This window comes from Chrysemys picta, chromosome 1 (assembly GCF_011386835.1).
Source record: "Chrysemys picta bellii isolate R12L10 chromosome 1, ASM1138683v2, whole genome shotgun sequence".
NCBI lineage: Eukaryota > Metazoa > Chordata > Testudines > Emydidae > Chrysemys > Chrysemys picta.
In genome coordinates this window covers 26,920,092-26,936,188 of record NC_088791.1, presented here as the reverse complement: position 1 = coordinate 26,936,188, position 16,097 = coordinate 26,920,092, and the positions used below count along the sequence as shown (strand labels likewise).

The following is a 16,097-nucleotide window of genomic DNA, read 5'->3' as shown; positions in this document are numbered from 1 at the left end:
CCTCATGCTAAGGCCAGCCCTGGGGGAAGTATTGGGAAGATTGCTCAAAGTGCTACCTGTGTGCTATTATGATAGACATCAAATTAATACATTCCAGCATTGTTTGAGTTTATAACATGACTTTGAGACTTTTAAATTGTTGAAAATTGAAATTAGTTTTAGCACAACTACCATTAGAATGTATAGAAACTAATGTGGTTGGTCTAAGTCAGTGGTCCCCAACCTTTTCCGTGGGTGGGCGCCAGACGACTAGCCGCCGAGGACTGTGGCTGCCGGACAACAGCCGCCGAAATGCCGCCGTGAAGCGGCGTCATCCAGAGGCGCCGCTGCCAAAATGCCACCGAAATTCGGCGGTAGCGCTTCTTGACATTGCCGCTTCTCGGCAGCATTTCAGCGGCTGCTTTTCCTGCGGCCAGTAGGCGGGCGCACATGGATGCCCCGGTGGGTGCCATGGCGCTCGCGGGCACCTGTTGGGGACCCCTGCTCTAAGTAAAGGGGCTTAGGTTAAGATACTGACTCTGAGAAAGTGACTAAAGTAAAATTCCTAGTAGAATCTCCCTAATGGATGGACCTCTTGGAAATAAAAATGCCAATAAAGCACTTGTGTTCAATAAGCAAAATATACAAAATGTTTTCTTTATGTATTTATATGTTTAAAGTAACAACATATTTGAGGCTAGAAGACTTCTAAGAGCCACTTGCCTGGCAAATATAGCTTCTACCTGTGTGGCTGTATAGTAGGTTATGTGATGACAATAACAACAATAAATCAAATCCAGTATTTGTGCTGTGGGTGACTTGTTTACGGGGTTTTTTGTTTTTGTTTTTTAAATCATAGAGTTAATCACACTGCCCACTTTTGTATTTAATAGTGTCAGGAGAGGGAAAGATGGTCTTGTGGCTAAGGCACTGAACTAGGATTGAAAATCTACTTTCAGTGACCAGCTTTGCCACGACTTCACCAAGATTACACAGGAAGTCTATTGATCTCTCTGCATCCGCTCTCCATCTGTAAAATAGAGAGGTGCTTACAGAGGTGTTGTGAAGATAATTTTTTGTGAGGTGCTCTGCTATATGTATTTCTCACTGCTATAAGTACCTAGACAATTCTATATAGCAGTGTAGTGCGTTTTTTTTTTTTAAAAAACCCAACTCTATAATTCCTGAAGGACCCATTAACATGGGAAATTTAGGGAAAAAATATTTTTGCTGGAGACAACTCTTATTTTCTGTATCTTTCTTTTCCCCTCCCCCTTTTTTTGTTTAAAAATAAACATCTTGCAGGAAACCAGTTTTTTTTATTTATTTTAGATGTCCTATTCCTCTCATGAAGTCAGTGTTCTGTGTGACAGTGGTATTATGATTTTTATGATAAGTGAAGAGTAAGCATCAGGTACAGAAGCTCTTGTTAAAACAGTTCTTAATTGGGATTAAACTGGCTTACATTGTTTGGCACTCACTTCTGTTACCCTTAGTGAGGTTGTACCTTGCTCCCTGAGTAGTCCCATGATACTGTTGAATCTGAATAAGCATGGCACAGTTGAGTCTTAAGTGAGCTGGGCTCTTTATGACTGACAGGAAACTGAAGACCTGTGAGAAAATAGATTTTTTCCCCCTTTTGCAACATTAGCTACAACTAGGGACTGTAGAACATTCACTGTTAAGGATCCTAGCACACTAACACTAATAAATAATAAAATAAAGCTGTTTACAACATAAAATGTAGTCTGCCAACTTCTGTCCTTAGGTTGGACTAAATAATTCTTTGTTATCTTTAATTCTATATAGATTTGACATAAAACATTATGTCCCAAAGGTGTTCTTAATTATGCATAAAGCATTTTGGACACCTTCCAGGTTAAATGGGGCTCTGCTTGTGTAAATTCAGAGCTGTGTATCTATTGAATGTTTTCCATAAGGTGGCTGTGGGCCTTTAAGAAGGGATACTGTAAATAAATTGCCACCTAAAGACTAACGGGTACAATAAATAAGATCCCATGGTGCTGTGCTCCAGAAAAATCCATTTAATTGAATCCCTTCTCTCTTACAGACCAGCAATCACCTCCTTGGACCAAAGCCATTCCCCCTGGACAGATTGTTAGCAATATTATACAGTATTGTGGACAACAAAGTTGCTCCAACTGCAAATATATTTTCCCAGGTGAGTACAGATTTATTTGTGGGTTTTTTTTGTATTTTTAAATTGCCTGGAACTTCTGAGAGAACACAGTAAATCTTTTCAGAAGTAATCATAAGCTTGGGATGTTTTGACTTTGTAGTATAGTTAATCCTCTGGTAAAAAGTGCTTTCTGTCATCTAATGAGAAATGAGCTATATGTCTGCAGTTTAAACCTAAGATTCTGGGGAAAAAAATTCTTTATCAATTATGAATTAAAAATTGTATCTCTATAATGCTCTGAAACATTTTAATTGCTAACTTCCTGGATTCTGGAATGTGATCTGCACTGGTGGGTCTCTGTGCCAGCACGGATCCAGTTGAAGTCAATTAGATTACTCGCATGCTTAAAGTTAAGTACATATGTAAGTGTTTGGAGGATCATGACAGTCAAAAGAAAAAAAGTCCCATTCAATTACATCATGTAATGGCAGACAGCTAAAAAGTGACAAGTTTTTAAAGTGCTTATATACCAGTGCTAGAAGTCTAAATAATAAGATGGGCAAACTAGAGTGCCTATTATTAAATGAGGATATTGATATAATAGGCATCACAGAAACTTGGTAGAATGAGGATAATCAATGGGACACAGTAATACCAGAGTACAAAATATATTGGAAGGACACAACAGGTCATGCTGGTGGGGGAGTGGCACTATATGTGAAAGAAAGCTTATAATCAAATGAAGTAAAAATGAACCAAACTGTACCATAGAATCTCTATGGATAGTAATTCCATGCTTGAATAATAAGAATATAGCAGTAGGGATATATTACAGATCACCTGACCAGGATGGTGATAGTAACTGTGAAATGCTCAGGGAGATGAGATGTTATTAAAATAAAAAACTGAATAATAATTGGGGATTTCAGCTATCCCCATATTGACTGGGTACATGTCACCTCAGGAAGCGATGCAGAAATAGTTTCTTGACACCTTAAATGACTGCTTCTTGGAGCAGCTAGTCCTGGAACCCACAAGAGGAGAGGCAATTCTTGATTTAGTCCTAAGTGGAGCACAGTATCAGGTCCAAGAGGTGAATATAGCTGGACCACTTGGTAATAGTGACCATAATATAATTAAATTTAACGTCCCTGTGGCAGGGAAAACACCACAGCGGCCCAACACTGTAGCATTTAATTTTAGAAAGGGGAATTACACAGAAATGAGGAGGTTAGTTAAACAGAAATTAAAAGGTATAGCACCAAAAGTAAAATCCCTCCAAGCTGCATGGAAACTTTTTAAAGACACCATCATAGAGGCTCAACTTAAATGTATATCCCAAATTAAAAAACATAGTAAGAGAACCAAAAAAGCCACCGTGGCTAAACAACAAAGTAAAAGAAGCTGTAAGAGGCAAAAAGGTATCCTTTAAAAAGGGGAAGTTAAATCCTAATGAGGAAAATAGAAAGGAGCATAAAATCTGGCAAATGAAGTGTAAAAATATGATTAGGAAGGCCAAAAAAGAATTTGAAGAACAGCTAGCTAAAGACTAAAAAGTAATATCAAAAAATGTTTTAAGTATATCAGAAGCAGGAAGCCTGCTAAACAACCAGTGGGGCCACTGGACGATTGAGAGGCTAAAGGAGCACTCAAGGATAAGGCCATTGCGGAGAAACTAAATGAATTCTTTGCATCGGTCTTCACTGTTTAGGATGTGAGGGAGATTCCCAAACCTGAGCCATTTTATTTAGATGACAAATCTGAGGAATTGTCCTAGATTGAGGTGTCATTAGAGGAGGTTTTGGAACAAACTGATAAACTAAACAGTAATAAGTCACTAGGACCAGATGTTATTCACGCAAGAATTCTGAAGGAACTCAAATGTGAAATTGCAGGACTACTAACTGTCGTCTGTAACCTATCATTTAAATCGGCTTCTGTACCAAATGACTGGAGGATAGCTAATGTGACCCCGATTTTTAAAATGGGCTCCAGAGGTGACCCGGGCAATTACAGGCCGGTAAGCCTGACTTCAGTACCTGGCAAACTGTAGTAAAGAACAAAATTGTCAGACACATAGATGAACATAATTTGTTGGGGAATAGTCAACGTGGTTTTTGTAAAGGGAAATCATGCCTCACCAATCTACTAGAATTCTTTGAGGGGGTCAACAAGCATGTGGACAAGGGGGATCCAGTGGATGTAGTGTATTTATATTTTCAGAAAGCCTTTGACAAGGTCCCTCACCAAAGGCTATTAAGTAAAGTAAGCAGTCAATGGATAAGAGGGAAGGTTCTCTCATGGATTGGTAACTGGTTAAAAGATAGGAAACAAAGAGAAGGAATAAATGGTCAGTTTTCAGTATGGCGAGAGATAAATAGTGGTGTCCCCTAGGGGTCTGTAGTGGGCCCAGTCCTATTCAACATATTCATAAATGATCTGGAAAAAGGGGTAAACAGTGAGGTGGCAAAATTTGAAGATGATACAAAACTACTCAAGATAGTTAAGTCCCAGGCAGACTGCGAAGAGCTACAAAAGGATCTCTCAAAAATGGGTGACTGGGCAACAAAATGGCAGATAAAATTCAGTGTTGATAAATGCACAATAATGCACATTGGAAAACATAATGCCAATTATACATATAAAATGGTGGGGTCTAAATTAGCTGTTACCACTCAAGAAAGAGATCTTGGAGTCATTGTGGATAGTTCTCTGAAAACATCCGATCAAGGTGCAGCAGCAGTTAAAAAAGCAAACAGAATCTTGAGAATCATTAAGAAAGGGATAAATAATAACACAGAAAATATCATATTGCCTCTGTATAAATCCATGGTACGCCTACATCTTGAATACTGTGTGCAGATGTGGTCGCCCCATCTCAAAAAAGATATATTGGAATTGGAAAAGGTTCAGAAAAGAGGAACAAAAATAATTAGGGGTATGGAACGGCTGCTGTATGAGGAGAGAGTGATAAGACTGTGACTTTTCAGCTTGGAAAAGAGACGACTAAGGGGGGATATGATAGAGATCTATAAAATCATGACTGGTGTGGAGAAAGTAAATAAGGACGTGTTATTTACTCCTTCTCATAACACAAGAACTGGGGGCCACCAAATGAAATTAATAGGCAGCAGGTTTAAAACAACAAAAGGAAGCATTTCCACAATGCACTGTCAACCTGTGGAACTCCATGCCAGAGGATGTTGTGAAGGCCAAGACTATAACAGAGTTCAAAAAAGAACTAGGTAAATTCCTGGAGGATAGGTCCATCAATGGCTATTAGCCAGGATGAGCAGGGATGATGTCACTCGCCTTTGTTTCCCAGAAGCTGGGAATGGGCGACAGGGGATGGATCACTTGATGATTACCTGTTCTGTTAATTCCCTCTGGGGCACCTGGCATTGCCCACTGTCGGAAGACAGGATACTGGGCTAGATGGACCTTTGGTCTGACCCAGTATGGCTGTTCTTATGTTCTTAAATTAAGGCATCCTTTACTGTATTCCAGCAATGGGTAATGGTCCACAAAAGGTATGGAGAAAGGTATGGGTTCCAGCAGTGAAAGATCACACAAGATGTTTGTTGTGATATGCACTTCTTTTTATCTAGGCTTCTTTTCGATGGAACCTTATTGATTATCTTTATCAAATACTATCTTCAAATACCTGTTTTTAACTATCCTAAATACTTAATGAAATAACATTTCAGTAGATGGCAGTATAACTACAGGATATGGTGAACAAACAAACCTACAGTTTTCATTAGCAATTTGGATTTATCAAGCAGCAATAGCTGCTTCATTGTTAAATATGAAACTAGATTCGTATTATAAACCTGATTCTCAACAGTCTGACCTTAACCTTTGAGGATACCTATAAACCTCTAATACTTTCCTGCTTTCCTCTTTTATTCCTCTAAGTTGCCTCTTATCATTTGCTTTCAAAAACTGATTTTCCCTGTGCCTTTTTCGTTTGATTGAGCCACGGCTGCATCTTTTGGGGAATAAAGTTCTAATATGCTTAATTATATTTAGATTTTTACATCCTTCTTAAAAAAAAAACACACCAAAAGGAACACTTAAGATATCCCTGCTGTCATATAACCCTTCTTCAATATTAGACATACAATTTGTACATAGCGTATTTCCCTCCCTAGCTATCTAAGGTATGTTACAGGATAAACATTTAAAAAACAAACACATCATGCTAATTTAAAATGTACACTAGATGGCACTGTTGTCAAATTATATATTTAATAGTTAACATTTTCCTCTTAAATATATGTAGATTAAACTTTAAAAAACTGCAATAAATAACAAGGTTGTAATAAACATCCAACAACCAAGAGAAGTCTAAAGATAAGGATTGTCAATCAATCTTGAGCTTGAATTTTATGGATTTTCACTGATTGTGATATCTTTTATTACATTAGATTTTCAATTAAATAAGATTTTTCTTCAAGTTTCTAACTGGAATAATATCAAATATGTTTTAACAGAATAAAATTTAAATTTTAAAATCAGAATTTAAGATAGGTTGAACAAGTTTTTATTGTTTTTAAGCATTTATAAGACTATTTTGATATTTCACTAATCACATTGTAAGCCTTTTCTCATTAAAGGTTTTATTCAAATTAAAATAAAGTCTTGAACTGTATAATTCTTACAAAATCTGGCTATTTTGCTAGTCTGTATATATGAAACTTTGTGGAATCCACAGACAAGAAGCTATATGAAAATCAGTACTGTACACTGTTTTAAAAATGTTTTTCAAAGTAATAGTTGGCTTTTAGTTTGTTCAACAGTATTTTATTTTATCTACTTTGTGATCCACAGAGGAAAAGCTCTATATTAGAGCCACTTGTTATAGTTAAGTACAGTGTCACCATGAATTTTCAAAAACACAAGCCCATCTCATCTCTAAATTTTAGTAACTTTCAGCAGAAAATGTTAATCACTAATAAAGGCTGCTGTAAGATCTAGAATGTCGTTGATAATGTCTTGCTTCTCTCATTTCTGTGCCAAATTTCTATCCATGCAGAAAATCTACTCATTAACTTTTCAAAATAAGTCTTTCCATCTATAAATAATGAATAGACATATAGATTTTTAATTTTCTGTTAATGCTAAGATTTAATAAATCTAATTTTGTTTGTTTACCATATAGACCTTCAAGGTGTTTGAAGATTCAGCTAGGTTTTGCCTTTTGTTATTAGTCATAGGCCTTAATAAATGGGCCTTTCTTTTACTCATATAAAAAGTTAATGTGTTCTTGTTTGTATAAGACTGACCTTTCTGGTTGATGAGATGTATGGGACCAAATTTTTCCTGGTTTAACTCCACTAGAATCAGGAAGATTATACTGGGCATGAATTTGGCCCATTCATTTTCTTTTCATTTCCTCACATGTTAGCATAGACTTTCAGCAAATCAAACTTCTCTCAAAAGAAATTTGTCTTAATTACCACTTTAAAAGTTGAAACTCATTTTGGCCTTAGTACTGTGTTTTTAAACACCATTTCACACATCTGCGGAGAATATCTAATGTATTTGAGGGAAACTTTAGTGATTTTTCCTCTTTCTATTATTAATGTGTTTGTACGCCTGAGTAGGCGTTCTATTTACTTGAAAAGTTTCGAATTATCTTTTTTTTTTTTCATCTGAAATGTTTATTTTTTCACCTGGATTGTTCTAATTGGCCAGAGGTAAGACATTACTGGAAATGGAAAGATTAATATATTAAATATAGTTTTAAAATGTTTCCAATATTGCTTTTGTGTCATTGAATTCATTTTTTGACAAGGCATCAACATTTCTTGAACTTCAGAGGAAAAAAGGGTAGATAGAAAGTAGGCTCCTAAACCACTGTGAAACTCTAGAATGAAGAAACATACTATTTTAGACACTCTTCTTTAGACACACTTTTGTCTAATCATTTACTAAGCTGAAGATTTTATATTTGCCTTTCATAACCACTTAATACAACTTTCTGTACCTGGATGAACATATATAAATACAGTTGATCCTGTTGGATTGGGCATTTGCCAATCAACCTTGGGAACAAATGTTATTTTAATAATGAAAAATGGGAATAAAACCTACAATTACACAAGGCCCTAAAACCAGTGGAGCCACCATGATTTGCTGGTGCAAACTGAATAAAGGCCATAGAGGATTCCATCTTCTACACACCACTTAGCCCTGCTTTATAGCACATCTATGACAGCCCTATGGGACAACTGGGGTGTAGTCAGTGTGTATACCTGGATCCAAGTGTATATGTGGATCCACTAGCTACAACCTCAATGTAGGGCAGATACTATTACTACAGTTTGGTTGATGGGAGAAGCTACCTAGTTGCTTTATGCGCATTAGGAGGAAGATTCTGAGAGTCCATTTAATTTTGCCTTTGCATGAGGGATGAGAATTTGGCTTTAGTTGTGCAGCATTTAAGGGAGAGAACTATTGAAGATTATCATATTTTTCTTGTTCCCTGTTTAAAGCCTAATAGGTTTTAATAAAACCCATACTTGTGAATTTATGTATGATTTCTCTTTCAGTGTTCTCTCTCACCATACAAAAACAAAACAAATTTAAATACTCTCATCCAGGTTTTATCTCCTGGGTTGACTACTGTAGTCTCCACTGCCCAAATCTTGGACACCTACTGCATACACATGCACTCACACACCCTTAGGTCCATTCAAAATAGTGCTGATAATATTATTACCTGGACAGTCAATTTTCTATTCTATTTAAGTTCTAAAAGATGGCAAATGATGCTAACCTCCATCTCTTGTTAGTTCTCTTCTCCCGCAAGTTCCTAGATGGTTTCTTCTATGCCACCTTTTATATATGGAACACCTTCCCTGAACTAATCTATTAAACCATTACACTGTAGTCCTCCAAATCCCTCCTTAAAACTTGCTTCTACCATGATCACTAAAATAAATTGTGTCACAAAATTGACAAGGCCAGCAGGGATTACTATTATTATAAAAACATATTTTTGTTCTTTTACTAAATGAAAACTTCCTGCAAATTCTGCATGTAGCTAGTTTACACAGTCCTATCAGTCTTGGCATCTTTCTATTCTTATTCTCCCCTCCCCTCTGATTGTATGTTGAACCCACTTAGTGTGTCGCCTTAATTTGGGTCCTGATTCTACAAGTACTTATGCACACATATAACTTAATCATATCAATAAGCCCATTGAAGTCACTGTCCTTAGACTAAAGGCTTTGGTGTGAGGGCTGACTTTTACTGTGTAAATTACGGCAATCAGCAAAATAGGGTATATCATGGTAAAAGAGCACAATTGGGTCTGTGAGCGCTACCTTGTATAAATAATAATTGTAACAAATATTAGTTAGAATAAAGAAATGTGTAGAAATGGAGAAGCATATACCCTTCTATGCACAATAATTATAAAGTGTGTTTATAGTTGAAAAATGATTGGAATAGAATTGGGTTTTATTTGTGTTTTCACTTTATACTATCTCATAGTATTATAGTAGAACAAACTATGCTGGGTAATTTGAAAGGAGTTTGATGTTTATTTAGATCCAAAAATGAAGATGTCTACTGTCCCCCTGCTTGGGTTAAATTCAAAATAGGACTTATATGCATTTATTTCTGAGTGGAGTAGTATTAGAAAACTAGAGCTCTGCAAAAACCCTGTATCCTCCCGCCATTTCCAGATGTTTTCTGTTTTTGTTTCTGTGTTGTCAATCATTTCATAAGTCGTGAGCGTGCAATATAAAAAGTTTTGTGGTTCATTTGTTCCATGTTTCTGGTGTGTTTAACACCAGCAAAAGCAACCGAATTTCTACAGGCCTGTCATGGGTATTACTCATAAAATCAGCGCAAACTGTAATATTTATATAGTATGTATATAGATAGAGATATATCTATATATGGATATGGATATATATATGGCACTGTCCGGGATTCAAGTGTAGAGGAGGAACTTTCTAATATGGCAAAGCAATGGATGTAATTCCAAATGAAACTGGCACTGGAGTTTGAGCCTTTGAAAAAGGATATATTTCATATTTACAGTTATCCCTCTTAAAGACGGTTATGCTAAATGCTAATTTAATGTGACTCCATCAAAAAAAAAATAGCATATTTAACATGCTTTCAGCAAGACGGAGCCAAAGGGACATAGCTTAAAAATCAAACTGTCCTCTACAGAAGCATCAAAAATATGTTATATTTTCTCCATTTTCTCAAGTGGATTGGATTTGGGAATAACTCATTTTTATATATTAATTATTTACATAGCACTGTAGGTTTATGTGGCAATTTACAGAGTTTACTAAAAGACTCGTTCCCTGACCCCAGCAGCTTAAAGGGGTAATTTAAATAAATCTTTTTATTCTCTGAAGGATATCTGATGTTTTTTGTTTATATGTTATCCCTCATTTTTTTTCTTGATGACAAAGTGTGGCACCTGCTATACAGATTGGAAGGAACCATGCTTGTTGCCCGTTCCTCTGATGAATAGGTCAGCTGGAGTGCTCTTTTTACCATGGCATACCCTCCCCCAGGAGACCAAAGGTAGCAACACTATGTAGTGCTCAGTCTCACTGGTATAGTAAATTAGATTTCCAAATCTTTTCCTACGCCTGATTTTGGTGTGGTGGTGTTGTACTACTAGGCCAGTCATGCAATACAATCTTAAAGGGACACAGTCAGCTTTTAAAAATCCCATTTCTAACAGCTCAAATTATTGATTTTGTAAATAAAAAAAGAACAAATATTTCCTTTTTTCTTTGTTTTTCTCTTATTCAACTGACAGCACTTAGTGTACAGTCAGCTTCAATCTTTTCTGTTTGATCAGTTGCATTTCCTTTCTCATGTTCTAGCATGATGCCGTCACTTTCATGCACTGCTCTGGGGATTGCTCCTGTGCATGTTTTACTCCAGGCCTTCTTTGAGTGTAACAGAAGCAGCAAAAGAGCAGTTGAAAATGAAAAGGGAGCATGCAGACATTCTCACAGACAAGGAGGATTTGGCTAAAGCATACGTGGTGGTGGTGGTGGTGGCTTTTCCTCAAAGGGTCTTACCAGAAAACAGAAAAAATTTTTTTTTTGAAAACGGGTTTAAAAGCAAAAATCAAAATATACCCTTTTGTTTATAGACAGAGTCCCCATTAGTTTCTGGGTTTTTTAAATTTAATTTAAAAAGACAGTGCCAACTTGATTTTTTTTTTTTTTAAATATGTTCCTTTTTCTTTTTCTTTTTACTGGTTTGGAAGTGCTCTTTTCCATGGGTGAACAGTAAGATCTTGCTCATCCCCCTCCCTCCTGCAGTTTAAGGCAGAGCCAGTGCTAAAACTTCACCAGAGATTATTGAAATATTTATTGTAAACTTGGGAAATGTGTTGGTGTGGGGGGTGAAATACATTTTTATCCTGCTGCATCTTGATCTCAACTGACTTGCGTGTTCAGAACCTGGAGATGATTCTGGTTTTCAATAGAGATTACTTTGTATAGAAATGAGGTTTCTTGTTTTCTTGCTGAATGTCAGAAATAGTTTGTAAGCTCATAGAAATTTAAAACCCACCCCAGAAAGAATTATGTAGTTCATGTCTCCAAATTTGGACATTATATAACAATATCACTAACTTTTTTCCAGTCAGGAAATATTTTACCGCGGTTGCCCTCAAAATTATACACTATTTCTAGTTGGCGTGTGTGTCGGAGGGACTTGACACATGGGGATTTCCCCCCCCCCCCCCAATATATAGAAAAGTGTTAATTCAACACTGAGGATGAAATATTAAGCTTTCAAAAGTGAGGTGATTATAATAGTTAAGGATGCTCTCCCTCAGTTTTAATTCATAACAATTTATTTTGCCTTGAGGGTTTCCACCATGCTATAGATGCTGGAATACAGATAAATAGGTGATCTTTCAATTCCCAGCCCTAGATTTAAATACAAAGATGACACTCACTCTGAGCATGGTCAGATCATAGGTCTTCCAAGTAAAAGTTAAACTGTGCTAAAACAGAATTTATATCTGTGTGCAGTATTTAGGGTTAATGTGTTTAGACAAAAATATATTTGTCTCGGTAGCTGCAAGAAGAATCACAAGATACCAGGAATGTGGTTTAAGTAGGCCACAACTTTATTAAGTAATGCATCTGTGAATCATCCTGCAATAACTCATCCAGTGTAGGATCATACCTTCTTTGTAATTGGTACCACCTGGTAGAGGGCTGCCATTAACCCCCCCACACTGTGTTAAACTGGTCCCAGCACTGGTGCTGGATCCCATTGTCCTCCCTTGGTCCAAGGGTTAAGGGGTGGGTGAAGAGAGTGATGTTTCCTTGCTGTACCAGATATTAGGAGTCCCAACCATATTCCCCACCTTTTAGGAGATCTTCTGCTAATTTGCTTCCAATTCTAGTTTCAGGGAATGAGATCCCACTAGATAGCTGCCAAGTTGTGACAAAATGAATTTTACGGTTCAGATCCCTGGACTGCTGTGAGGAAGGCAAAAAAAAAAAAACCCAAATAAACCCACAATACCAAGACCAATCTGATAGTGAGGGAAAAATTCCTTTGTAGCACCAACAAGGTGACTATCATGAAGTCCAGAGGAAGGTTCAAACACACCCAATCCTACTTTAATCCCAGGGCAGTAGCTTTTCTTCACAGGGCTATGTCATGCTAATGGGCTGCCATACACAATCAGGGAATCTGTCATATGTACGTCACTAAGAGTCCCTGGCTATGACTGCAGCCTGGTGGTTGAGAACAAGCTGCATGGTTGCTCCATGCTCATCAGAGTTGAGTTATTAGGAGGACAGTTCTTTTTACTGTTGGCAGGTGTATACAAGAAACAATACCCCACTAAATATGTATATCTGTACTATTGCAATTGGTCACCACTATCTACGTTCCTTGTACATGTGTATGCACATGTGTGCATGTTTGTGCCATATTTGTCTAAAGATCAAGAAAATCCCTAATAAGTGTAAGGGCTTTTAGGAAATAAGGAAGAAAGGAAGGCAGTAAATCAACTGTCCCCTCTTCCCCTCTTATTATTTTCTCATAATTTCTTATGACTTTTCTTGATTATTAGACAAATCTAGCAGAAATGTGTAAGCAAAAATGGGGAACTGTGTATGGAACACAGCGTGGTATCATGGGTTAGCACTTCAACAGAGTATGGCAGCTTGAGAGCCTGCTGTTAAACCAAAGAAAATGAGCAGGCAATACTTCTTTTTAACCAAATAACTGATTAAACAACTTCAAGCCTCAGCATGGCTGTGAATAAAATAAAACCCTAGACTCATATCTCAGTCAAAATAATGTTTTATAATTAAAGCTATGGAGAAGCAGCTACTAATAAGATCTGTAGTATTAATAGGTTTAAAAAACAAAGTTTTTCTTTGGGGAAAAATTGGTCTGAGTCATATTTTGTTGAATGGTCTAAATTAGATTTTAAAGTATTGTGATTAATTTTAGATATAATATTTTGCTGTCTGTTTCCTAAAATATAAAGGTATTGTCTTATTCAGAAGCTAAATTAAAAAGAAAAATTCCTTTCTAATTTAGAGCAGCAAATTTCTGAACCCCTGGTTTGGTGAGTAGGTAGAAAATTGCTAGGGATCTCCAACCATTCCTGGAACAAAGATACTGTATGACTTACCAGGTAGTTGTAAACCATAATATCTTGTTTCTTTTTATTATTTTGATGCTTGTGATTATATACTGAAGGAGTCTTCAGTAGCCTTTCTTATTTGCTGCTTATGATATCATTTGTTAACTGGAAAGCTGAATTCATTCTAACTTTACATTACACTAAGACTTGTATGTGACTTTGCAATAGTGAGATAATAAACATCTGTATTATCACACGTTAAACACTGATGATACACTGCGTACTGTACAGTACACTTTAAATGAAGACAATCCCTATCCCAAGGAATCTCCATTGACAAGAGTCCAATTGTACAGTTGCACTTTTCTAAACATTCAGTGGTTTAGAAAAAGGATGTGATCTATTTTTTTTCAGCCCTCTCCTAAAGACTGAAATTATTGTAAATTAATATAAACAGATTTTCAGAAGAAAAGCTTATGATATAATGGAAGAAAGGATGCTAGGGGGCAGAACTTTAACACTGGTACAATCTGTATGGAAGCACGGAGAATTAGTCAGTTTCAATGGTAAACATTCTGTCAAGGTTATTAATCCTAAAAGTTGACCTACCTTGAAAGTCTTCCCTTGTTTAGTTTGTTTCTTGGCTCCAGTAATATTTTTTTTAAACAAATTTTGCATTGGCTTACTTATGTTGTGCCTATGTATGAACATTATGATAGAGGATTGGTTTTTTGTAACAGTTTTGTGAGGGGTGCACAATATATTGGATTTTTAATTAAGTATTATGGTATAGTAATGCCAGAATATGGTATATGATTGATCTTTTCAAAGATACGTCAGTCAGATTTAAAAAAAAAAAAGCTTTCAAAGCAAATGAATGTTTAGGCTAGCAATCTTGACAATAGCACTTAACTGCTTCATGCAATATGTTCATTATATGCATTCATAAATGTAGCACATATCGTGGCCCTCTGAATATAACACTAAGTACTCTTTCATACTGTGGCATCACCTGAGACTGCATCAGGTGTAGCATGGAGGAGGTTTCGTATACTGATTAACTGCTGATTATCTTATTTTTTATTTTCTCCTGGTGTTACTTAGTCTTAATTTTGCAAAAGTTTAAAAATAATTATATCTATGAAAAAAGTTATTTCAATATACTGTTAAATATACAATACATAGTATCTAACAGTGTTAAATATAGAATTGTGTTTTAAAAAAAACAAAACCCTCCATTTGGAAATTACTTTATTTTTCTTAATGAAAGGAACATCATTTATTAGTTGAGGAACAAGTTCATACTGTTTTTACATCAAGCAGTTCCAGCTGAAGCTTGTTAGTGATTGCCTTCCAGATTTAAAAAAAAAAAATCTCCACACTGTAGTACACGAACTCCTATTGTTTTGGAGATAAATAATCTGCTCATCCCCGCTGCAGATGAGAACAAAGAACATAATAGTACATCTGGTTTATCTGTTAATAGAGCAAAGATTAATTAAGCAAATACTGCACAATCTCTTAACTTCTGTATCTAAATCCAGCTTGTATGTGTGACAGATTTAACATATCTTTTAACTATTTAGCATCTGTGTGCATAATTCTATTCCAAAATGCTCTTCTTTTCATAAAAATAAATTTGGGGGCAGTGTTATGATAGGTAGTGGACATTTTTGTGCTTTGATTAGGTAGAATCAAAGGGTTTAGTAGCTATAAATCTGTATTCCTCTCTGTTATGTTATGTTATATTCCCCATAAGGCTGTATAGATTTGTAACTATTGCTCTCTGCCATGATGCAAAGACACAAAATATGATCCAGTATTCCTGGTGGAAGATTCAGCTATAGTTATAGATTCTTTTCCTGTCCTGTTTGTGCCCCTTCCTATTGTCTTGTTACTCCTCCCCACTCCTATTCTGTACATATATACCACTGAGATACTTGAGTGCCTTTGTTGCATCATATTTGAAATTAGTTTGTAGTTTATCTGTATTGGGAGGCCCCTATAACAATTTTGGGTGCTGTCAAAAATGAAGTACCAATGTGTATATGGACAACTTATTTTAGCACAAACAGGTAACAAAATGGAACGTTAAAGAATGTATTTTATCACTTTGACTAAATATTTGTAGAGTGGTTGTATTTCTGCTTTATGTCAAGTACAGTTCTAGTCACTGACTTTTTACTTGACCCCCCTTTCTTCCTCCAAATACCCTCTGCTGCTTTCTATTCATTTAATTGGGAACAGCGGGCCTTGACACAGCATCATGGACAAAAGAAGCAGCTGCAGTACAGTTAATTTGGAAGGCAGGATTTTAAAATATGAAGCCTATTGACAAAAGAATGCCCCTTCATAGATGGTGAA

At 36.2% G+C, this 16,097-nt stretch overlaps 1 protein-coding gene across 12 annotated transcripts in view; it reads left to right on the top strand.

Moving 5' to 3' along the window:
- Positions 1-16,097, top strand: part of ORC5 (origin recognition complex subunit 5) — a 167,181-nt gene that overhangs the window by 65,126 nt on the left and 85,958 nt on the right. For all 12 annotated transcript variants that reach the window (XR_006176663.2, XR_010590791.1, XR_006176664.2 and 9 more), the window contains exon 13: positions 2,051-2,161. Coding sequence is in view for 7 of the 12 variants with exons in the window: in XM_042859356.2 (XP_042715290.1) it covers positions 2,051-2,161 (111 nt within the window). In the remaining 5 variants the exon portion in view is untranslated. The remainder of the gene's footprint in view (positions 1-2,050; positions 2,162-16,097) is intronic.